Genomic DNA, 23662 nt, shown 5'->3' with positions numbered 1-23662 from the left:
TCCCGACCAGACAGACTCCTGGTTTTGAAAAAGAGCTTACACTCATACCTAACCCACGCATAATTCTAAATAGTAAAATATTTGGGTAGATTCTGAACGAGGCTGGAGAAAGAGGGTGGTAAAAGAAAGCAGGACAGGTGTAGTCTCTGAAATGCACCTCTTCTCAAAAGGCCGATCCATTACTCAAGGTGTGTGTGTGTGTGTGTGTGTGCCTTCTGGGTAGGTTACGACTAAAAGAGGTAGGACAACAGAAAAATGGAGGAGAAAAAAAAATTTAAAAAATGAACGGTACCGGGCAGAAATATGGACAAATCCTTTAATCCTTTTGCCCGTATTGATTAATAATCACGTCCTATTCAGATTAATGACCAGGAATATTACAATAAGCCCTTCACCCGTGCGCCGCTTTTTTTCCACGAGGAGAGGGAACCTGATAGAAACCCCACTTTCAGAATCGATTCCTGGGAGTCGCGCTCAGGGCCCCTCTCTCAATGGGCTCGCATGGAGAGGAAGCGGAAAAGATGAGTGAATCGATGAATAAGGAGAGCGAAAGGATGACAAAGGGTCTGAAACGGCGGAGAAAGACATGAGGAGTTTAGCCTTTCATGAAGTGCGCAGCTTATGAAACCGGATAGCCCTGAAATGTGAGTGCGTGACCACTCCGTGGCCTGCAGGTGTACGTGCGTGCGCGTCGCTCAAAGTCAAAGGGCAGATTTTGGTAGCGCCGCGCCCACCCTTCAAGGGGTGGAAGGGTGGGGGGTATCTCGGCTCTTTCAGACAAACACAAACGAGTGTCTGTGCGCGGACGTATGCGTGCGCGAATGCGCGAGGCGCAGCTGTGCCGGCGTTTGGTGCTGACAGAGCCAGCGAGGATCCTTGAACTGGAAAGATGAGAACGTCCTCTAGAAGGCTTCATAAAAATGTCTCATTGTCCCTCCTCGCCCAGCGCTGCGCGCACACACACACACACGCACCGAAACATGGCCACGCTCCAAGCCTCCGTTCTCCCACATTTACATGTGTGTTTTCGGGCCGAGGGTTTAAGAGAAACGCTCTCCGGCAAGTTAAGAGGCCGGCGCTGCTGGCAGATTTCACCAACAACTTGTCAATCTGTTCTCAGTGTAAAAAAAAAAAAAAAAGAAAGAGGAAACATTTCTCTCCCTCTTGGCAGAAGGTAGATGCTGACACCTTTCCCCGAGTGTCCTGGCAGAGAAAATGTCTCTCTGTCTCTTTTTGTTTTTCCACTTTTTTTTTTTTTTTTTTATATATATATATTATTATTTGAAGATGTGACTATCCCCCCGTTTCCTTTCCCTTTCTCCAGCCTCCTTCCTTTCTTTCGCCTCCCTCATTAGTTAGTGGGCAGAGCTGCAATTAGCGCAAAATTGTTTTCGGGGAGGAGGGGGAGGGGGAAGGAGGACAGAGAGGAGACGGCAAGGATGGAGAGAGAGGTAAACAAGACAGAGGAGTTGAAAGAATGTGGCTGGAGAGGCGCGAGGAGGAGGTAATTAATGAGGATGCTTTAATTACTGAGGCCTGTTTACGCCAACTTCAGGCAAGCAGGAAGTATTACACATGTAGGTTTACTAATGACTTCTCTAAAGCTTAGAAGACTTACGATGATGTGATGGAGAAGAAAGAAGAAAAAGCGAGGAGAGATGAGGACAATAGAAAAGAAGTTGCAATAAAAGAGCGGACAAAGGCGAATGAAAGAAGGAGAGGAAGGAGGAGAATATATCAGTAGAGGACACATTCAGCAGGAAGAGTGGGAGGAAGGAGAGGGAGCAAGGAAAGAGCAAAAAGAGGAGGAAGGCGAGGAGGAGGGGGGGGGGCGATGGAGGGAGGTGTGATGGGGGACAAACCAAGGTGGAACTCTGATGATGCTAAATTTGGCAAAAGGAGAAGACTTCTGTGTGTGTGTACGTCGGGAGACTTGCTGAATCGGCCGCGGTTCCAGTTTCACGCCTCTGAGTTTGACAGAGGGGGAGAGAGATGGAGAGAGAAAGAGAGAGAGAGAGGGTCCCTAGCCAGTAATGTTCCCTCAGGGCGGACGAATGAAAGGAAGGAGGGAGGTGAAGGGAGAGAAGGAGAGGGGACAAAGTAGGGGAAGAAAACGCGTGCAGTAATTATCAGCATCCAGCTAACAAATCTTTTCGGTTGTGTTCGTTATCTCATTTTCAGGCGGCCGTCACGTCTGAAACGTTTCCGTCTGTCACTGACGAGTCACGAGTCAGGGATTCGTTTCTTTGCATCGAATATTAGGTTTGCGTCCGTGATAACCAAATGAATCCGGTTCGCCGTCGACTGTAGGAAAATCAGGTCCATGAGGAGAAAGCATTCACTACACGCATTCTCAAATGGGTAACGCAAATTGCTAGCCTCATTAGCGAACTTCACTAAGTAAACTTCCACGCGGTGCCCTGGCCACTTTGTGCTTGAGTCGTGTGTGGATTTGGATGGCGTCGTTTCAAATTAAACACAGTAAGTTGTGCACTTTGCAAAGCGATTTTAACGACCTACCGATCTACCGACCATACCGCTAAATGTGTAACTCAACATTTATCACATGCTGCGTTCAAGGTTCCCCCTGCAATTGTTGCAAATTGACATGAGTTTGAGAATGCTACCCAGTCCAGACGCTGACTATAATGCACCTAATGTTTCTATACAAATATGCAGCCTTCCAAATACGTAGGAAAGTACCAAATACTAATTGTTTACTGTTGGATGGTTTTGCCTATCTCAGTTCTGGGTATCAAGTGTCTCCAAGTTGATTTTCATACAGCACAGACATGAACTGAAACCACAAGAAGTCATGGTTTGAACGCACCAACATGCCAAGTGCCTCTTCTACTCCCGATCCCGATTTAAACTTTAACCCCGTCCCTATAAATAACCCTCCCGAGGACCGGCCAAAATAAACACACACACATAAATTATTTGCATGTGTGTGTCTGTTTCCTGTACGCGCTCTTTACATACACACCTGTGAAAAGCTACCTGACTCTTGTTATGCAAAGCATGCAAAGCACCCCTCCAAATAGGACACTTGGATACCTTGAAGTCTGTGTGTGTGACTGTGTGGGTTTGTTCTGTCTGCAAATCTTTCTGCGTTTAAGCTTTTACATTTGTCTCCCTAAGCAAAACAAAAAGTGTGTGTGTGCGCGTGTCAGGGAGGAAGTGTGTGCTAATGGACATCTAAATGCTGCTGATGTTATGTCGGATAGTTTAAGGGCCCTCAGGTCCCCTTAGACCAATATTGGGAGAGAAAAAAGTGAGGGAGAGAATGTGACTTGTGCAAATCGCTTTGACAAGGACACCCACGCCTCGAGCGGCGTCCTCTTTCGCCTCATCGAACACACACACACAAACACACACACACACATACTGCGACATCCACACCTCAGCAGAATCGTGAGGTGACTGTTGCGCTCCGAACAGCTGACTTGGTAGAGGACATTTGTGCGAGCGCGTCTGAGTTGTGCTGAATTCAGTTTTAAAAAGGGAGAGCGGAAATTCCGGCGAGTCGCGGCAGAAAACTCGGACCCACCCGGATGTCGGAAGGACCCGCCGTGGCCCCGGCTTACCTCGAAGTCGTTGGCCTTGTTGTAGTGCATGTTGAGCGCCCTGAAGAGTTCGGCATCCCGGCCCACCGTCAGCTCCTCGGCGGAGGTCACCCCCTCGTTGATGGACTGCCGGGCGAACTTCTCCATCTGGATGTAGTAGAACTCCCTGAAGTTGCTGAACCACTTGATCAGCTGGGAGGTGATGCAGCGATTGAACTTCAGCAGGAGAACATAAAGAAGAGCACACATATCAAATGACAGCTCAGGGTAAGACTGACATGAAGCCTGATTTTAATTTCACCGAGGCTACGTTAACACGACATAAGTCATGACGGATCCGGGTCGTTCGGTGTCTGGAACCGGTATTTGAATCTAAGTTCCAGGGTGAAAAAGACAAATATGGATCCTATGCGGTTTCTTTATTTCATTTGTGTGGACACCTGCTATGAACACGATGATGTCACCCCTTGACCCAACAACAGCGTCCATGGTGGACGAAAGGCTTGTGACGGTCCTACATTGACCCTTGTTGGGTGGCTAGGACGATATATACGGTTGCTTCGTCACTACATTGAGCCAACAATGATTACAGGCTATAATCCGGACATATGTATATAGGTTGATGCGCCACACATAGACCTGGAATATGTACTACAGTCTTTCTAGATGCGGTTTTCCAATGGATCCAACTTTACGGAGAAATACTTGAAACGACGCCAAGACGGAAAAGCTAGGAAAAAAAAAGAAAAGATCATTTCGGTACATGTGGCTTTACCGCTGAACTTCCTACGTCATTCTGCAGCCTGATGTTTGCTTTCATACCTATTTGCATGATGTTATCAGATTTGCCTTGAGCTAGGCATCACCCCATGATTGTGGCACAACACCCACACATGAACAGACATTTTATTTACATTTTACATGTACTATGAATCAGCATTTACCTGTGAGGTGTGTACACTTCAAAATGAATCACTAAAATAATCAATTTCAAAATCTAATCTTGTAAAAGTAGTTATCTGTGTTGTCTTGCGTGTTCGTTCTGTTTTATGGGTAAATGCATCGGAAGAAGCCATTTCCCCAATTAGCTAGCAAACACACACAGTTAAAATCCACCTCATTATCCACCAAAGCGCTCCCTACACCTTGAGGGTCCTCATTGAAAACCAAAAACTATCTCTCGAAGCCTTCTAAATCAAACAAGAGCGGCTCAAACATTAACCTGTTGTGATGCCACCGCGGGTTTTCGGATTGAGCAACATTAAAACAGCTCTCGTCAAGCCCTGTTCCTGCCCCGCAGGCTAACACCCCACCGTAAAAACATGTTTGCTAAGATTCACACGGATTTTTAACTAAAGTAATATTCCCACTTTCAAATACACAATTTACTTGTACTTTATTATATACTGCCGTGTTAATAGGAAGCAGTGAGAAAAGTGACAAGTTCAACTAAAAAGTTATATAGAAGCCCAAGTATAGTTTAATAAGCATTCGATCACATCTGATCGTAAAGAAATCACAATATCTGGTGTCATTTCTTGACTATACGTGCTCTGTGTTTGTGTGTGTGCTATTTACATGGCCTTTCGCGAAACAAAACAGGCAGGAGAAAGAACCACAGCGACAGCCCAGTGAAAGTGCTTCTGTGTGTGTGTTTGTGTGTGTGTTCGGTGGAGGGGAAAAACGGCTTTGACACGGAGATTAAGCTCGGTATTGTTACAAGACACTGTCTCACAGGAACAAGGGATGAGCGAGCGAGATAGGGGGGGAAGAAAGACAGACGGTGAGAGAGAGATGAATGGTTTGAGGAATGGAAAAAAAGGAATGCGCAGAGAGGGAGAGAGAGAGAGAGAGAGAGAGAGGCGAGCAGAGGATGACCGAGAGGGAAAGAGATATTTTTTCAGGAGCGGTCGGAGGGGGTGACATAATGGAGCATAATTGGAGGGGTGTGTGTTTGTGTGTGTGCGCGCAGGAGAAGGGTTGCTTCCACAAAGCATTGTGACAGGAGGGGAAAAAGTGTGTTTGTGTGTGTGTGTGTGTGTGTGCTGATGGTGGAGGAAGGGGCTTTGACCCACAAAAGAGCCGCACGAAAGCAACTTGGCAACTCAGCAATTAACGCAAAATAACGCACACACGGAATTAAGAAGAAATGTCCGCGGCTGAAGCAAAATCTGTACACAAAGTAGCGTCACAAAAAAAATAAAAAAAGCCACATGAAGCATCAACATTTTACCAAAAAGAGACGATTTTATGGAGATACGTGACTTTAAATTCTAGCAAAACTCGATAGCAGATATTAGTATCTAAGGTTGCCACAGATCCAGTAAATTAATCACTTGGAAAATTGTCCCATGATGCCACAAACTCACTCCGTCAGTTAAATAAGAGTTGATGTGAGTCAGTTAATTCAACATCTGCTCATCATCAAGGTCTTTTATTCAACCGTGAATGCAGATTTTCAGTCACTTTCATTTAATTTCAAACTAAAGTCAAAAGTATAATTTTGTTAGTTCTGGAAAATCTTTACAATCACTTAAAAGTGAATTAATAGGGGTAAAATACCAGTTTTTAAACAGATTTACAAATTAATATTAATTTCGGGGTGCAGCAGACCTTTTTGCTGCAATACCAACGCTGACCACTGGGACAGATTTTGAGCTAAATAAAGCCAGGACCTTGTCTAAGAGGCGAACTTGAGTTACGTATTATCGTCGGCAATTCGTGCGACAGCTATGTATTCAAATGAATTTATAAATTCTTGTGTGTAACCGCTACTGGCTATACCACATTTACCCCTCTCCCTCCACACAACTCTTCAGGACTTTTCAACAGCTAATTCAATTAGATTTCGCCAAAGAGAACTGAATATCACCAGCGCTGGCACAAACACCCACCACCTGCCCTCTCAGCCACCCACTGTCCCGTCCAGCTCATCACAATCAGCACAGACCCAAAAAAAAAAAAAAAAAAGGCAAGAGACAAAAGACAGAGAATGGAGGTTGAGGGGGGTAAAACGCTGAGTTTGAGGAATGCCATTTTCTGTTTACAACAAAAAGGGGGGGGAACGAGAGAGAGAGTGTCAGAGAAAGTGTCACCGTGGTCCGACCCCCCCCCCTCCTCTCCTTTTCCTTGACGGTGGGTGTTGTCAGCCTCCCCCAGGCCACGTTGGAAGGGCAAACACACACATCCTTTAAGAACCAGATTTGTTGTGGCTCGGCAAATTTCGTAGAGGACAGCGCGAATGTGCACCATCGACAGAAATCTAGAAAGTTTTTTGCGCTCAAGGTTTTCCTGAGGATCCTGAAAGAATACCAGTTCAAATTAGTTAATTCTCAGTAATTAAAAGCAACACCCCGGCTCTTCTGCTACATATCTTTTCCATTACTTTGATGATTCCAACACTTAAAGGTGCTAATTGCCAAACAAGCTGTTGCTCGCCCGTACCCCGACGTCACCAAATTGGCCGTGTAAGTCACCGTGTAACTATCTGACAAGACGGTTGAAAGACGCATCGGACGCTAATTGATTCCCGCTGAGACGGCGACATCGAGGTGTCATCCCAGCCTCTCAAGGCAAAGAGTGCTCAGGGCCCTCGCTGATAAATGCGTCGCTGCTCCTGTGCGTGTGTGTGCGGACGAGAGAGAGGGGGAGAGTTGGCGTGTATGTAAAAACCCTCGGCTGGCAGGCAACTTGCGAGCGAGAGTGTGCGCAAGTTAGGAAGCAGCTCCCCGAGCCAGCGAGCGTCTAATTAATCCTCCTCCAGTCCTAACGAGGTCTTAATTACTCTCACTGACTCTCTCTCAAGACGAGACGGCGGCGGCCCCAGCGTCTCATGCTAACATATATTATGATATGATTGTCTGGTCAGAAGGCAAGAGGTTTCCACCGCACAATTAAGATCCCGTGTGTGTGTTCGCTCGTCTGTGCTTAAAACAGTTGTCAGCTCAACCCACTTCCCACAACAAGCGAGGAGGCCATTGTGCGTAAGAGGCTCATCTTTAAGAACCAGTTTCCCATAGACAAAGTCCATTCAAGTCCAATTAGGGGAAACCATTCAGGGCCCTAATTCCCTTACAGTGAATCTGCCTGATCCTTCTAACACATGCTACTTATTGTTCCCGGGGAAGGAGGGGCGGGCGAGGGCGCGGGGTGGCAGGAGTACGAGGGTGAGAGAAAGAAAAAGAAAAAGAGACACTGACCCGGATTTTGGAAATATGGTAATGATGAGGGTAATGAATGCAGTGGGACAATGAAGCAGGACACACACATGCATAGACGGCAACAGGGTGCTCACTGTCACTGTCTTCACCGCACACACACACACACACATTAGCGAAGCCTTGAAAAGAACAGCCTCACTCATCACAAATAGGATTATCCATGATTCATTTTTTATTAAGCAAAGCAATATCTCCTCCCACTGATAAATATGCTGGATTAATTAGGATTATGACTCAATTAAAACCAAATTTGACTATAAACCTTTATTTGCATAACATATGAATAATAAGAAACTATAATTTCTTGGGATAAGGCTGTAGATACTTATTGTCAACAAATCCCATGAATTGTCCGCGTAGCCAAAGCCTGATACCTCTTATTCCATAGGGCTCCATTGTTGTCTAAGAACTGTTTAAATCTCATCTGGAAGCCACGCTGTCGCGCTGACTGACATGTTTGTACAGTCTTTAAGACACTGCATATGGTCCAGTAATGAAAATATTGCGTTATTATGCATATATTAAGCCTCTGTTAAGGTAATTTATGTAAACAAATATATGGATGTAAGTGAAGAATGAGTAGCCAATGGTTTTAGAGAAACTGAACGTTTCCTAATTTGCAGCTTCACATTATTCACATATAACTGCCAGACCACAAGTTGAATTTTATTATTATTAAGTAGTAACAGGAGTGTTTGTCAGGGAGTCGGTTCTAAAATACGGAACTTGTTTGAAGTATTGGAATAAAATATGGAGAAACCACAGTGAGCTTGTAGATGAAGAGCTTCAATCGACTGCAAGGTTAACATCTATTTTCACTGTGCCTGCTGTACATGGGAAATTGCTAAAAGGTTCGATCTCGCCCTATCCCTACTCTGTCCGTTGTCTCCTTGGGCAAGACAATCAACCCACCTTGCTCCCAGTGTGAACACCACTGGTGTATTGAGATTCTGAGTGAGTGATTTGGTGGTGGATTGGCACACGAATTTCCGTCAGTCTGACCTACGGCAGCTGTGACTACCGTGGTAGTTTACCCATATATCCACCTGTTTCTGGAAGATTATTCTTCAAAAAAATCGCAATTTTGGTTTTTACGCCACTTGATGGGACTTAGTGCTTAGTATATCATACGGTGAGAAAGTAGTGCGACAAATCAATGAGTTGTTGGTTCTTCCAGAGTTGCTGTTTTTCATTTGATTGTACTGACCTTAGCCTCTTGCGTTTGCTTTACACTCAATGAGGACTGAAAGCATAACATACCATGACATATTCGCGCAGCACACAGTGAATTCCAACAGAAAAACCTTTCCATTCCAGCAAATCCCGTTGCTCGCGGCTCTGCCTCCAGTTACACATGGAGGCTGTAACTCTGTCCATCTGCTGAGCCAAGTCGCAGGCCAAAGCACTGCAAACATCTCCTAATCTAAATCCATGTTTGTTGAGATTGCAGAGATTAATTGAATATCAGTTTGGAGATAAAGCCACAGATTGGAGGCTAGATTAACTCTAAAAGCTAATATCAATCTCCGAAAGATAAACTCATAAGTTTGGCATTAACTCATTAATTCAATTTATTCATTTTCCAAATTAAACTCCAAAGCCAGCCTTGACTTGACCACATAAATATTAAGCATATTACTCAGATAATTGAAAAGATAACCTAAGCTGATTACGGAATAATACCAATGTCAGCACATAACAGTTTTAAATAGTTTTTCTTCTATACTGAAAGCCGATGAGACCCTTTAAAATAAGTGAGCTTGGAACAATAGCTCATTAACTCATGCAGCTAATTGCTATTCATCTTGGGATTCAACAGTTTGGTATATTCACAATACCTATTGATAAATAAGAGCTTAAAGTTATATTTTTAACCATTCATTATGCAAACCAGTCTCAATGTAATTAGTTAAGAGCATTTAGAGAAATTGAAAACTTTTGATTAGTTGACCAAATTCTCAATTTTCCGCTCTTATTTTGGCGGTACAGTAGATTTTTATCACTTCGTGGACTCCTAGTTAATAACAAATCGGACTCGCACGTAATAGGGGCAGGTAGGCTTAGGAACCTTGTGTTTGCCTAGCAACCCGGTGTCCTGGCGACCCTTGTTGCCATGGCAGCCGATGAGGATGTGGCACTGCCACGAGGAAGTGGTCACCACAGATATGAGCCAAAGGGCAGCTGGTGGGTGTGTGTGTGTGTGTGTGTGTGTGTGTGTGTGTGGCTGCTCATTTGAATACAGCGTCCTGAATCTGTCGAGGAGCCGTATGCTTCTTTGCAAAAACACGTAGCGGCCTGTAAACACAAAACAATCAGCGCCTTTGTTTTAAAGCTGTTGTTCTGTTGTCGTCCCCTCCCTTGTGTGCGTCCACTCCGTCATTTTCCCAAAACCATCCAGCACGCACTTTTATGATCTCTTTTTTTTTTTTTTTTCTTTCTCTCATCAGGAACTTTTTCCCTGCCAAGTCATTTGTGGCATTTCAGTCATCAGAAATGTATAAACTTTTCTATTTATATGTCTTTATTTGTTCTTGTTGCATTACGTCATGTGCCATATGAATGTTTAAAGAAAAGTTCAGCTTCTCTTTTCATATTAGTGAGAGTGAGAGTGAAAGCGGCAATGTACACACATGTGTTTTGGTGACGGGGAGATAATCGTTTAGGTTCTGGTGTGTGTGTGTGTGTGTGTGTGTGTGACAGAGAGAGAGGGAAAGTGGGCGTTATCACTCCCCCCTCTTTCAACCCCGGGCCGATTAAGGCCAGAAACTCTAATTATGCTACAAAGACGTGACAGACTGGAGCACCCATCTGCGCTGTAGGGTCTCAACACAAAACACACACACACACATGTATACACTCAACTATACAATCTAATGTGCAAAATAGATTAATATCAGACAACAAAATAGTGAAAGTTGCATCAGAAAGCAATAACTGTAACCAAACTCAACAGTTCATCGGACCCATCTGTCAATGAAAAATACGTCGATGTGATTCTTGAGATCTGATTCTTTCTTTGTTTTGAACCCTTCACAAAACGTTCTACCAAGAATCTAGACATGTAAATTAAATTCAGGTTGAACAAAAAAACCTGAAAAGTCACAAGGGTATGAAGGATAAAAGTGAACTAAGAGGTCTTACCTTGACGTCAGAGAAGTACATTTTGAGCATGTTGGAGGAAGGGTAGCGCGTGTAGAAGAACATCAGCTTGGCTTTTTTCAGGTGGTTGGGAGACAAGCCCTCCTGAATCTGAGTGAGAAGAGGTTAAGGAACCAGCCGGCAAAAACTGAGAAAGTTCAATTCACGTCATTATCGGCTTCATTTGTGTCGTCAACCCTAACCCTAACCCTAATCCTAACCCTAACCCTAATCATAACCCTAACCCTAATCCTAACCCTAACCCTAATCATAACCCTAACCCTAATCCTAACCCTAACCCTAATCCCAACCCTAACCCTAATCCCAACCCTAACCCTAACCTATGGAACAAACAGGTTTGAGAAGTTACTTAACGTCCTCATTAAGATATTCATAAAACTGTTAATCCTTGTCCACATATGAAGCAATTCGATCTACGTCTAGCCATTTGTTTATCTCTAGAGAAAGTTCCAGGGCCTGGTTGCCTAGGTAACCATTTAGGCTAGGTAACTAGCTCTGTAAAGAAAATATTGCCGTTGCTTCACCTGATGCCCCAAGTCCACTATCAACATGGATGTTTTCACCTCATGTCAATCAACTGTTTCGGCCACTCCCATCGGTCGTTGCCTCAAAGTTGTACCCGCCCACTTCGCCTATTGCCTCCCATCGCTAGTACACTTTAACACAACACCGCCCAAACTCTACTTCCAGTAAGTGGATTTAAGTCGAGGGCTGGATGCTGCGCCCCACACCCGAGGCGAAAAAGCAAACACCAACGCCTGCTGGCTTTTGATCAAATCCCAAAATCACTCCTGCATCTGGCCGAGTCTGCCTCTCCCACTGTCTCAACAACGAAAATAATAATTGCGGAGGCCCTGGTTGCAGGGGTGCCAAGAGAGCGTGTGTCCTGACAGCGCGCGCGTGTGTTTGTGTGTGTGCTCGACAACAGCTGTGCCCCACCACGCTGCCATTTCCTCACCACATTAACAGGCCTATAATCTATCAGAGAAGATGAGGCAATCAATGGAACCCCCTGCAAGGTCAATTAGCACACAGAGAAACACACACACACACACACATAAAGTAAACCCCCAGGGGCTCTATATGTCTGGAAAGAGGGAGAGAGGAGCAACACCAATTGGGAAAAGAGCGATAGAAAGGAACGGCCTCGGGACAGGAAGTTTTATTTATTTTAATCCAACAATAAGAATCAAGTGCCTTCCTAAAAATCAACATTTTCCGTCCTGAAGTTTAAATTAACAACAAGCGACAGCGCGTCCACTTAGTCTCCATAACTAGAGCTGGAGGTGAGGCGCGCTCTCCACCATCCATCATTCATTTAGCAGCAGCGGCGTCAGGTCACCAGACAACAACACCGTGCCTTCGTTAACATTCATACCAACCTGTCACCGTTTGTGTACGTTCGGCTTTCCGCGGCCTTGTTTTCTGCGGACATAAACACACTAGCAAACGGTAAACAGCGTGAGGCAACATCATAATGAATACACACCGAGTGACGTGTGTAATGGTAGCGAATGTGACTCGGTGAATAAACAATGCAACTGGTGATGTCCCTTTTTTCCTCCCCTCGCTCCTTTCCTGTCGGTGTGTGTGCGCATCCCGACGTGCGTGCGAGTGTTTTGTGCAGGGCTCACTGTATCAGCTGTAACTTGACCTTGTTACCAGGTGTGTGTGTGTGTGTTTGTGTGTGAATGGGAGGGGTGTGGGGAGGATTGGGTGGAGATGAGAGGGAGGGGGGATAAATTCATAAATGAATGGAGGACATCTGCTCAGCTCTGTACAAAGGATTAAAGATACACAGACCTGAGAGAGAGAGAGTGTGTGTGTGTGTGTGTGTGTGTGTGTGTGTGTGTGTGAGTGTGTTTGTGTGTGTGTCGGGGGGTTGAGATCCTTTCAGGTGAACTATCATTGGTGCAAAACACTGCTCAGCTTTCTTAAAGCCTTAAAGCCACCAACAGGCCGGTCGCCATTTTCTGCCCATCGTGCTTTTTTTTTTTTTTTTTTTTTTTTTTTCTAAACAACCCCGTAAGATAAAGAGAGTAAAACTATAAAACTAACTATAAAAAAAAAACAGGACAGATAGTTAATTAATGTTCCCAAACCAACACAAATGAAGAGGTCGCTTGGAGATTTGTAATAGTCATTGATACAAATATTAATCTTTTTTAGTAACATTAGAAAAGAATTTTGGTGAATCTTGGTTAATAAATTTTTGTGTCTGTCTGGCGGCTGTATATCTTAATATATTAGAAGTTACCATATATGACATAGGTCTTCAACAGGAGGTCCGTGACCCCTAGGGCGTCCGCAAAAGACACTGCAGAGGGGTCGCAAAATGTTTGATTATGAGGCATTTTTTCATATATATATATATTTTATTATTATTATTATTTATTTTATTTTTTTTAAATTCCCCCACAAATTTAATTTTCTTTAAATACACGTTAACATGATTCCAACATATTTTAGTAAAGAGCTTACAATTGAATGCAAAATGATGATAATAATATGTATAATAATGTGTATTTATATTTACCACCGACCGGGTTTAATATAGAAGACGTCTAGTAGTTAGGGGTTCCCTGCTTAATTGCTCCACCTACAACAAAAAGCTGATCAAAATCTTTGAAATACTAATGTCCACTCTCAAAGATTTCTTTTTTCCTGCCACTAAATGAATAGGAGAGCATTCTGCTATGAACCAGTTCAGCAGGATCAATCGACGTGTCAAATATTTCTCTCCGTCTTTTTTCTTTTTCTTTTTTAATTAAAGCAACATATAAATCGGCTTTGAAGATGACACTGATCAAATCCCCATCACAGCTGCAAGGAGTTCCTATTTGTCAGGTTCAAAGTCTTCTTTTCCTTTTCACTTTGTTCTTCAAAACGTGCGCGTTGGGTGGGTGCGCCTGTTTGTGCATGCGTAGATGCCGGGAGAAGCCCTCTCCATATGAAAGGTGAGGAGCGAAAAGATAAACAGCTACCTGCAAACACCTGTCCACGAGCACACGCCATGAAAGCCCGTGTGTGTGTGTGTGGAGTGTGAAAGGAAGCAAAACACACAGCTGCCGAGCAACTGAGAGCGAAGGCCAACAAATGAAAGTGAGTAGGAGTGTTCCAAAATGAGACGGAGACAACTAGTGAAAAATGATAAAGAGGAAACTTATGTGCATATTTTAGTTATTGCACTTCTCTTTACGCGTGCCCACAACCCTGAAACACACACATTTAGGAAGCTGCCATCAATGAAGCCAAACGTTTGCTTGTTCCTCTCCCCTGCTCTTTGAAATATGATTAGCTTTGAGCTCCTATGTACAAGGTCTTACTCCGCACACTGAAAACACACACATGCACACAGACAAAGTGAAATATGATTTCCTTTGAGCGTTTATGTACAAAGTCTTTGTGATGAAAGAGAACCTAACAGCACAAGAGTGTCTCAGACAGTGGGACCGGTGTGTGTGTGTGTGTTGAAGAGGGAGCTCACTAGCCTTTCTCAGCACCTTTAAACACCACAACCTGCTGCATAGACTTAAAAGAGCTTGAGAGAGCAGCGTGCGACCTGTTTAATCTTCCCTCTCTTGCAAGACCCGGCGCGCCCGTTTCATCTTCCCTACTCATCGAGGAAACAAGGGGCTTAGACCAGGAACCAATTAATGCAGATTAATTGATACTAAAGACTTTGTGTGACTATTGCCTCCTGCTGCTGCTGCCTGAAAGACGTCTGAGTGTTTGACTGGACTAAAAATGTGACTCCTGTGAAGCAGAGAAATAAAATCTTTGCCAGTTAAAACTGAGGAAACATGCACACAGACACAAAACCTCATAGCGGCAAGGATACGGTGCTGCCTGAGTAGGGCGATATGTCGGACATGTCTTGTAGGTCCCCACACTCAGACTTGATGAGGGACAGCGAGAGACCCTCTGGCCCATGTTGGCTCGGAGAGCTCTGTCTGTGGTGATGGTGACCGAGATGGCCTCCTCCGAGGGATGCCATTTTGGTTCTGAGGCTAACAGTTTCCCTGGTTATGTCCATGGAATCGGGGGAGGACCGATGATGGTCCTTAGGCCCTGGAGGGTAGCCCGCTCCCCCGCCGTGTGACCCCAGGGGGCTATGGAAGGGGTAGCCCATAAGGGGAAGAGGGAATGGGTGGCGAAATGATGGCGGGCTAAACCCGAGTGAAGCTGTGAGAGGAGAGGGGTGGAGGGGAGGGTGGTGAGGAGGGGGAGGAGGAGGCAGTGATGGATTGGTGTTCTCGCCACCGCCACTGCTCTTGCGCACCACCAGTGGCAGTGCCTCTGTTTGGTCGTTGGGCGTTGGCACACCGCTCAGTCTGCCACTCAAACCCCCAAACGTATCCAGTGGGCTCGGGACGATTACGTCCCCAAAGCAGTGCAACCTCTGGTTAGAGGAGTGGTAGTTAGGGGTGGGACTGCCGTCGCCATTCAGGCTGAGAGCTAAGGTGCCACCGCCAAAGCGTGAGTCTGGGGTAAGGGAGGGCAGCGGGCAGAAAGGCGGAGGGCAGGAAGAGGACGAGTTAGAGGAAGAGGAGGGTGCAGCTGGGGTGCTGCTGTGGCAGCCATGATGGTGACTGACTGCCTGCTTGGGCGAAGAGAAGCCTTTGACGACGGTGTCGACAACCTGCGACACGGCGCAGTTCAGTTCCTGCTTCAGAGTCTCTGCCAGCTGCCTTCCTCCTCCTCCCCCTGCTGCTGCTGCTGCTGCTGCCGCTGCCCCTCTCCTCTTCATCACCCTTTCCCCATTCCTCTCCTCCTCCTCCCTGCTGTCCACATCCTCCTCCATCTCTCCATCCATCAAGGCCTGTTCTCGGAGGAGGGCCCGGGCCCGGTCTAAGAACAGACCTGGGTCCAGCTCAGACAGATCGTCGTGGCTATGCCGTCCTCTGTCTCTGTGCCTCTCCTCCAGGCCGTCAGAGCGGATACTGTCTTCCGACAAGTTGCCGTCCTCCTCTCTTTCTCCACTTCGGTCAGCCTCTCCGCTCTCCCCATTTTCTTCCTCCTCCTCCGTCTCTGAATCGTAGATCTGGTAGAACTTCTCCTGAAGTTGACGAAGCTGTTTCTGGATAAAGGAGAAAGAAAATGTTTAGGAGCTTTTATGGACCTGATCACTCACTGTCAACAACTCTCTTTAGCACTTACTACCAACCTGCATGTCTTCCAGTTGTAGTTTGAGCTGCCTTCTCTCTTCCTGTCTCTGCTCTTGCCTGGAACAAACCAGCTGTGTGAAGCTGTGCTGCTGCTGTGGCAGGCGCTGCTTTCTCTTATTCTCCCTGTAAACCTCACCAGCACTGACCACTCCACCCCGTGAGCCCGGAGAGCTCAGGAGGGAAGAAGGGCAGTCGCTCCGGCTGTGGCTGCTGGCGTTGTGGCTGTTGCTGTCTCCTCTGTGGTCATTGCCGTTGTTGTTGCTGCTCTCGTTCTCGCGACCGCTTTCTTGGTTGTGGTCGCCGGCGCCGGGCCGGACCAGCGGCGAGTGACTCATGCCACGGATGATGTTTTCGACACGGGCCCGCTTGGCGCGAAGGTGCTCGTCCGACAGTCGATCCAGGTCAAAGGAGGAGAGGGGGAGGGGTTGAGAGGGAGCGTGGGAGTTGAGGCTCGATGGAGGCGGTGGCCGCCCGAAGGACGAGGATGAGGGTGGAGGGGGGAGAGGAGGCCCAGGAGACAGGCAGTCAGACGGGCTGTCACGGTCACGGGAGGAGTTGCTGCAGGCGTCCTCACCCTGGATCTCAGAGCCTCCGCTGGACAAAGCTCCACTTCCCTGTGATAAAAGACAGGAAATAAAAAACGAATAATAAATGAAATTAATAACTTAATGAAACAATGAGCAAGGATTGAAGACTTGGGATTTGTTTGGTGGATTACAAATATAATTCATTGATTATCAAACCTGAAATCAGGCAGAGATTAATTGATTGAGGAGTTCACAGTACCTGTACATGTCTGTTTGTGTATACCTGGAAGCCTGAGTCACTCCCTCCATTCTTCCCCATGTTATTTTTTAACAGCTGAGAGATGATCGTTGCGCCAGGAAAAGGCATCATGGCGTCTTCGTACGAGTTGGCTCTCTTCAGCAACTTCCTCAGGACGTTGGACTTTTCTCCGTCCCCATTGGCGCCCCCGTGGCCATGACTGACTAACGAGCAGTCTCCGTCCTGATCGGGGCCGTGCGATTGGTTCATTCTGTCGAGCAGGGTCTCCCTGACGCGGCTAAATATCGCGCTACCCACAGTCCTTTTCACCCCGATGTCAACACGACGGCGCTTGGTCTGTCTGGTTAGAAGGGTGGTGCTGTCATGATCAGGCATCACGCAGGGCGGCTAAGCAGACATGACCAGGGGTCCTCACAGACACGCACAGGATGAGAGGTGTTACCTGGTCAACGAACACAAGGAAACACAAATTACTGATTGGTAGTTTGATTTAAATGATCCTAAATGTTGAACCAGACTAGAATCGCAAGTTAAATTTTCCTTTTTTTTATTTTTTATTTTTTTTACCGTTTTTAAGAAAATGGCTACTGGTGAACCATCCTTAAAACTCCTTAAACAGTTATAAGCAAAAGAAAAATGGAAAAATGGGGCAGTCGCTTCTATTGATCGCACACTGAGCAAAATACAAAAATAAAGCATTTCTTGACCAAAAGCCAAGGGGAACGGCTCCAAGAAGAAACACACCCTTTAAAATAGTTCAAGGAGATATTCCCACAGAGAAGTGGCACCTGCCTGTAATAACCAAAATAATTTCCTATTTCCTCCTCGTCTCCCGAGGAGTAACCTTGATTTCTGCATCTTGTGAGGAGCTGTGAAGAATCGACGGCTTCTTTCTTATTGTCAGAGGGATTTCACTCCACTCCGAAGGGGGGGGGGGGAAGACAATTTCCTCTGTTGTTGTGTTCATTTTCACTTCTTTGAGATTTGAAAGAAATGTTAGATGTTATATTATAAAACCAAAGAATTTGAAGTTAAGCTTTCTGTACACAAAGCGTCCAGTGTTCATTATTCTACAAATGAAAAAGGGGACATCACCAAAAAAAAGGGACAAAAAAAAAATACACAATGGATAAATGTCGGCGCCTGTCTGTGCTTTCACACGCATGTACGAAAAAGCCACCGTTTTCCATGTTACAAGTTTGCATCTGTTTTGCAAGTGATTTCAGAGTTCACTCTAGGGAAATCATTTCCAAATGAAAGTTGCGTTTTCTGCAGCACTTTAGCAGCACCTTCGCCGAAGATTAAAACACACACACATAAAAAAAAAAAAAAAAAAAAAAAACGGCATTTGGAACTAAAACAGGTATTCTGACGAGAATCCTGAAAACGCACGGAGACCAGAACGAGGACACAAAACGCTTTGGCAGCCAGTCGTCAACAACAGCCGACAAAGCAGACACTGTTTTGTTCCATTAGCAAATGAGATACTGTCCAAAGAGGCGATGAGGGTTAGTTTGAATATGAGTGAGTTTCACTGTTGTAAACGAGAGGTGCTCAGAAAAAAAAAAAAGAAAGAAAAACACACACACACTGGGGAGCTGGGCAGTGACCCAGATCCACACACATACTGTCCATGCGTGCATACACACATTGCCGTGTGTTTGCATTATTGGTTCCTCAGTATTCTGGCCACACACAGACATTTGGTCCAAAGAAAACTCGGCCAAACTGAGAGTGTGTCGGCGTAAAAACGTCCCCTACCTGCCTTTATAAAACACAGATAAGAATATCGTCACCAACAAAATAAAAATTTTAATAAAACAATAAATCATAGTCACGACAACACACACTTTCACATGAATTGGCTTCTTCTGTTAAAGGTGAGCACTGAAAGGAGATGTGAGAGTGTGTGGCTTTTCTGTCAAAAGTGAAACTTTTGGTTTAACCTGAATTTGAAGAGCTGGAATAACTTGCTCTGCAATCGAGAACTGAAATAGGAAGTAACTGATTGATAACTGTAAATGTCATATTTCCATTTAAAAATGTTTGCAAGCGTGAGGTGACTCATAAAAATGAACTTCTCTTCGTCCTGTGAGGATGAAGTTGAAGATATTTTACGCTTTGATCTTAAAATCTTAATTTGGAAAACGGGTGAAAATGACTTTTTGGGGGTAATATGTTGAACTTCTCCTCGCTGCTCTTACAGGAACCAAATAAAGTAAATGATAAATGTTTGAGCTGTAGAGTGAAGTGAACGCTCCTTCTCTGCGCTTTTAACGGAGAGCACCGCTGTCCAGACAGAAAACAAAAGCTGTCACTTTTACGCACTGCTTTATAGATGTTATTCTATATTCCATATTCCAAACAACAATTAGTCCAAGACATTGACGCAACAGGATGCAAAGACTTTCACCTAAACACGTTTCTTATTCTCCTTAAGTTTCTACAATTTGATTTCTCTAAGTAAAAATCAGCGGTAAAGTACATTTCTTAACTTACTTTAAACGCAAGACCCGACGCGTGAAATCTGATTCGAAGCCTTTTTATTAATATGTGTCTTAATCATCAACCCTAAAATCTGAACATAACACAGGTGCGTGCGTGAATCCGAGCCACCTACCCACGAACCGACGGCAGCGACCGCAAATCTCATCTCCAATTTAAAACCAAACTTTTATCTGGTTTTCATTCCGCGCAGCCTCCGCTTCAGAACTTCTCCTCGCTTCTCTTCTCCCGAGTTCGAGCTAAACCATCTGGATCCGCGATGTGCGGCGAGGATGGACCGCGTCCACGAAGCCCGTGGAAGTTTGCTCGCGCCGAATAAACACCCACCACCACCAACACCACCACCTACCCCGACCAACGACACTCAGTGTTAAATAACAAGTGTTTGCACTTACTTCTCTCCGAGCGATCCCCCCTCAAGTCGGTCCGTCGAAGAAAAGGGCGAACTCAAGAGACAGATCCGCACTCGCAGTTGAGATCGGTGCCGTAATTTACTACGGAGAAGTGGAGACGTATGCAGGGCGTGCGTGCGCGCCGGTGTGAGTGTATGTGCGGGAGGGAGACGGAGAGAGAGGAGCTCATACAGAAGTGTGCGCGTGTGTGTGAGTGTGTAAGAGAGAGAGAGAGAGAGAGTGACACGAGAGATACAGAGAATCAGAGGGAGAGAGAGAGTCTGCTCTTGTGCGCCGCTCTCCTCCCGGGATGGGAAGTGTTTAGTATCGAGCGCACCGGGTCCGTCCAGCACTCTGGGCTCACCGCGAATCCCGCTTCCTCCCTCTCTTCACGGGCGCGACAAGACTCTCAGTAATAAGAAGCAAGAAGAGACGCGCGTGAAGGATACGCGAAGACGCCGCGTCACCGGCCCCGGAGTGAGGTAACGGCTCCGCCTGACCAATAAGGAGGAGGAAGCGGGGGACGCTGGATTTTATTTATAAGGAGCCACCGAAAACGGCGCGCCGCCAGAGCGGAGAAGGAGAAAGAGGAGAGAGGAGCAGAGGAGAAGGCGGAGTGGTAAACTGCAAATCAGTTTCTCATTTACGTGGAGGCTGCAAAAGTCTTATTAGGATGTGACTTAACTGGACTTAATGGAGCCGATTTAACAGTTTCATTGTGTTTTAAATGCCAGATTAAAGTGGCGCATTTGACACGTGAACTTCCTGACTCGGACCATTCAATAAAACATTATTTAAATGTCAGTTATGACTTAATCAGCTGATTTAATTTTGGACGCATTAGTGAACCGACAGTTTGCACAGGTGATCTGCATGAACACAGCTCCATGATTACGTTTTAATAAACATTGTATTTAATCAATTTATTCTCTTTATTTTTTCTTTTATCTCCACGCATACACTACTTATGTCCAATAAACTTCCCGTGGTTTTACGCAGTTGCGTGTGCGTAACTGGAGACTACGGAGCGGCTCGACATTTAAAAATGAAAAGTTTCGTCCTCCTGATAGGGAAACTCCTCTTATATTCAGAGATCAGAGGTCAGACAACCCCCGGCGCTGAGAGGGAGTCGGTGTTTTGCTCGAGGGTACTTCAGCAGAACGCCTGGCTCCTTTGTTTCCGTGAAATTACATCACAGGAAAATGCGAACGTCGGTGCGGAGAACGCGCGGATAAGGCCTTTTAAGAAAAACTATCCAGCAATGAACTGTGCACCGTGTTTTTATGCTTAACAGTTGAAGGGGTTTCGTTCCCATTAAATACATTTGGAAGTGTTTGTTCCATTGGGACGTCGAGTTGGTGTCGCGTTCCTACACTGTGGAGGGTCACCCGAGTTTCTAATTCGAGTGGATGGGGCGCAAAAAGAAAACAGAATTATTAAAGTGATCTAACTCCGAGTGAAATCAAATTTCAACAGAAGCGAAACAAGTGGATGAGACTTTTTTTTAAAAAAAAAAAAAAGAAAAACAACGGAGCGTCTCTTTTTATCTAAAGTGGAACATTTTATACACTCAGTATCAAATGGTTTCTGAGAGTCGTCTTCTTTTTTCGAGCGCACAAATAAAACTAAACAATTAAAGTGCGAATTTTGTTATTACATAATGTCACTAAGTCATTTGTGTGTTGTTTTTTTGAAGGGCGGTTTAAAGCGGAACTAGATTTGAGGCACGTCAGATCGGCGCACAGATTTATGCAGAGGTATGCCGGCGCGCGCTTCGTGTCTGCGCGGGCCACGACATGAACATGAAAATTAAAATAAAAACTAGATCTCTCAATCAAAGTTACCGAGGAGAAGCCAGCTCATTTAAGCTTGGAGTCAATTAAAAAAAAAAAAAAGAATTGGAGACGGAATTCCTTCATTATTTTGCGCCATTGAACCTCTCAACTAAGCGCTTTGAATCTCTTCTTACGCACGCAAATAAACTATCACCGCAATTATTTAATGTCCTCCACAGCAGCGTTTTGCGGCTTAATGTTATAGAAAGAAAAAGAAAAAATAACACGAAATATTAAACTGAATTGTAAATATTTCCCCTGGGGAGACAGAGGTGTGTTCCGTGCGGACACTCGGGCCCTGCTTCTCTAACGATCGCTCGCCCATTTATTTGGCACAGACACGGAAACTGGACGCAGCGCACAAACATTCCTTTTTTTTTCTACATTCAACAATGCGTCGCAAAAATAAATAAATAAATAAATAAACAAATAAAAAAATGTGACCTATTTGAGCGACGGCGCCCTGGGTGATGCCATTTTGTAGTTTTGTAACTTCCATATTTCTCTTCGTGCATGTGCGCACGCCAGTCTGGATCCAGGCGCGCGGCAGGAGGAACAGAAGCTGTTTAGTGCGCACCGCAAATGAGCCTATGGAAAAGAAAAAAAAATACACATTTGAAGGGGAGGAAAAAAAGGTTTTCCTGACTGTGAGAATAAAATAGGAGGGGACTCGTGTCAATAAAGAGGAGGGGGACATTTCTGCTGCTGAAAATGAGAGATAAGCTGGAGTTGAAATTTTAATTAAAGTATAAAAATATACTTCTCTCAAGAGACGTGCATCTTTTTAAACACCTTACAAAGACCAACATATGACGAACAAAAACAAAATAAATAAAGTTGTATTAATGTTTAACATACTGAGTTTACCTGCCTGTTGTGGCATTGACCCCCACCAGTGTGTGTGTGTGTGAGAGAGAGAATGAGACACACACACACCGAGCCAGTGTGTTTGTGTCCGTGAAACAGAGAAGGTGGAAACCGTTTGAACTGCGAGAAAGAGAAAGTGGGGGATAGCGAGCGAGTGTTTGTGTGGGTTTTCGGCCGTCACGGTCAGTCACCCCGAACGGTCCCCACGGTTTACTCAGCGCAGACGAATACACCTACGTCCCAGCGTGACCTTACAACCCAAACAGGAGCCGAGAGGCTGTTAATCAACTGCCCGCTGCTCGTTTTATAGGATTTCACCGAAGAGGGAAATGGGTGCGCGCAAGTTGTCGTTTAACGGCACGACGCACTTCACCTTTAACACCGTGACAGCAATAAAAGGAAAAAGAAGATGAGAGGTATTATTGTGAAAACCTTTACGTTGTTTCTGTGACACATTTCACCCAATCAACGTCAATATTTAATCAACGGCTCTACTACTCTCTTCTGTAGCCTCCACTGCGGTGCTTCTTGTAGTTTCAAGGCATCTCATGCTGCTTTTTAACTCAAGTGTCTAAATCAGACATTTGAGATGAGAACAGGACCTCAGAGCAACTGTTATTTTTGTGTCATTTCCCACAGGTTCCGATTTGGCAAATAGACGTCTTTGTGGCGCAAAACAGGAACTGGTCTTATCTTGAGTCTTGGACAGTTTTACTCCTGTTCCACTTTTCTGTTTCAACCATAACCCGAAGAAGTCACGCACACCAGGACATCGTGTTTCGGTGTATTAAATACCGAGTCTCAAACTTTGACAAGAACACCTGGAACTTTTTTTGGCTTGACGTAAGTAGATGGGGACTTTTTATGGGAGCCGCCATTAAAGTTACATCTAGAGAGGCTGCCGCTGTGGCTTCAGCTAATGTGTCTTAAAACAGCATATTGCCTTTTCTTCCAAATAATGTCTCAATGTCATCAAAAATTCGCTTTGCTAAAAGGCTGGGGTATCATGGAAGGACTTCTTACAGGTGCACACACACTGAGATGTGTCTCTTTGCAAGTGGCATCTCTGGATCATCATGCTGAAAAAAATACTAAAAAAGGAGAATAATGAAAATAGAAGGGCAGAGAGAGGGAATAATGACAGGCCTGCTACTGATGGAGAGC

At 45.1% G+C, this 23662-nt stretch overlaps 1 protein-coding gene across 4 annotated transcripts in view; it reads right to left on the bottom strand.

Annotated features, from left to right (window-relative positions):
• prox1a (prospero homeobox 1a) overlaps positions 1-22684 on the bottom strand; it is a 33132-nt gene extending 10448 nt beyond the window's left edge. Inside the window, exons 1-6 of one of the 4 annotated variants that reach the window (XM_047576673.1) lie at positions 19800-22684; positions 16924-17341; positions 16113-16727; positions 14787-16025; positions 10928-11035; positions 3588-3785 (exon numbers count right to left, since the gene is read on the bottom strand). In XM_047576673.1, the coding sequence (XP_047432629.1) occupies positions 3588-3785; positions 10928-11035; positions 14787-16025; positions 16113-16727; positions 16924-17274 (2511 nt within the window). In that variant the 5' untranslated portion in view covers positions 17275-17341; positions 19800-22684. Of the gene's footprint in view, positions 1-3587; positions 3786-10927; positions 11036-14786; positions 16026-16112; positions 16728-16899; positions 17342-19799 lie in introns of all 4 variants that reach the window. The other 3 variants (XM_047576671.1, XM_047576674.1, XM_047576672.1) reach the window with 3 other exon arrangements.
• Positions 22685-23662: the final 978 nt, after the last annotated feature.

The sequence above is a fragment of the Mugil cephalus genome, chromosome 23, assembly GCF_022458985.1.
Source record: "Mugil cephalus isolate CIBA_MC_2020 chromosome 23, CIBA_Mcephalus_1.1, whole genome shotgun sequence".
Taxonomy (NCBI): Eukaryota; Metazoa; Chordata; class Actinopteri; order Mugiliformes; family Mugilidae; genus Mugil; species Mugil cephalus.
The sequence above is the reverse complement of the archived record's forward strand: the minus strand, read 5'-3'. Positions and strand labels throughout refer to the sequence as shown.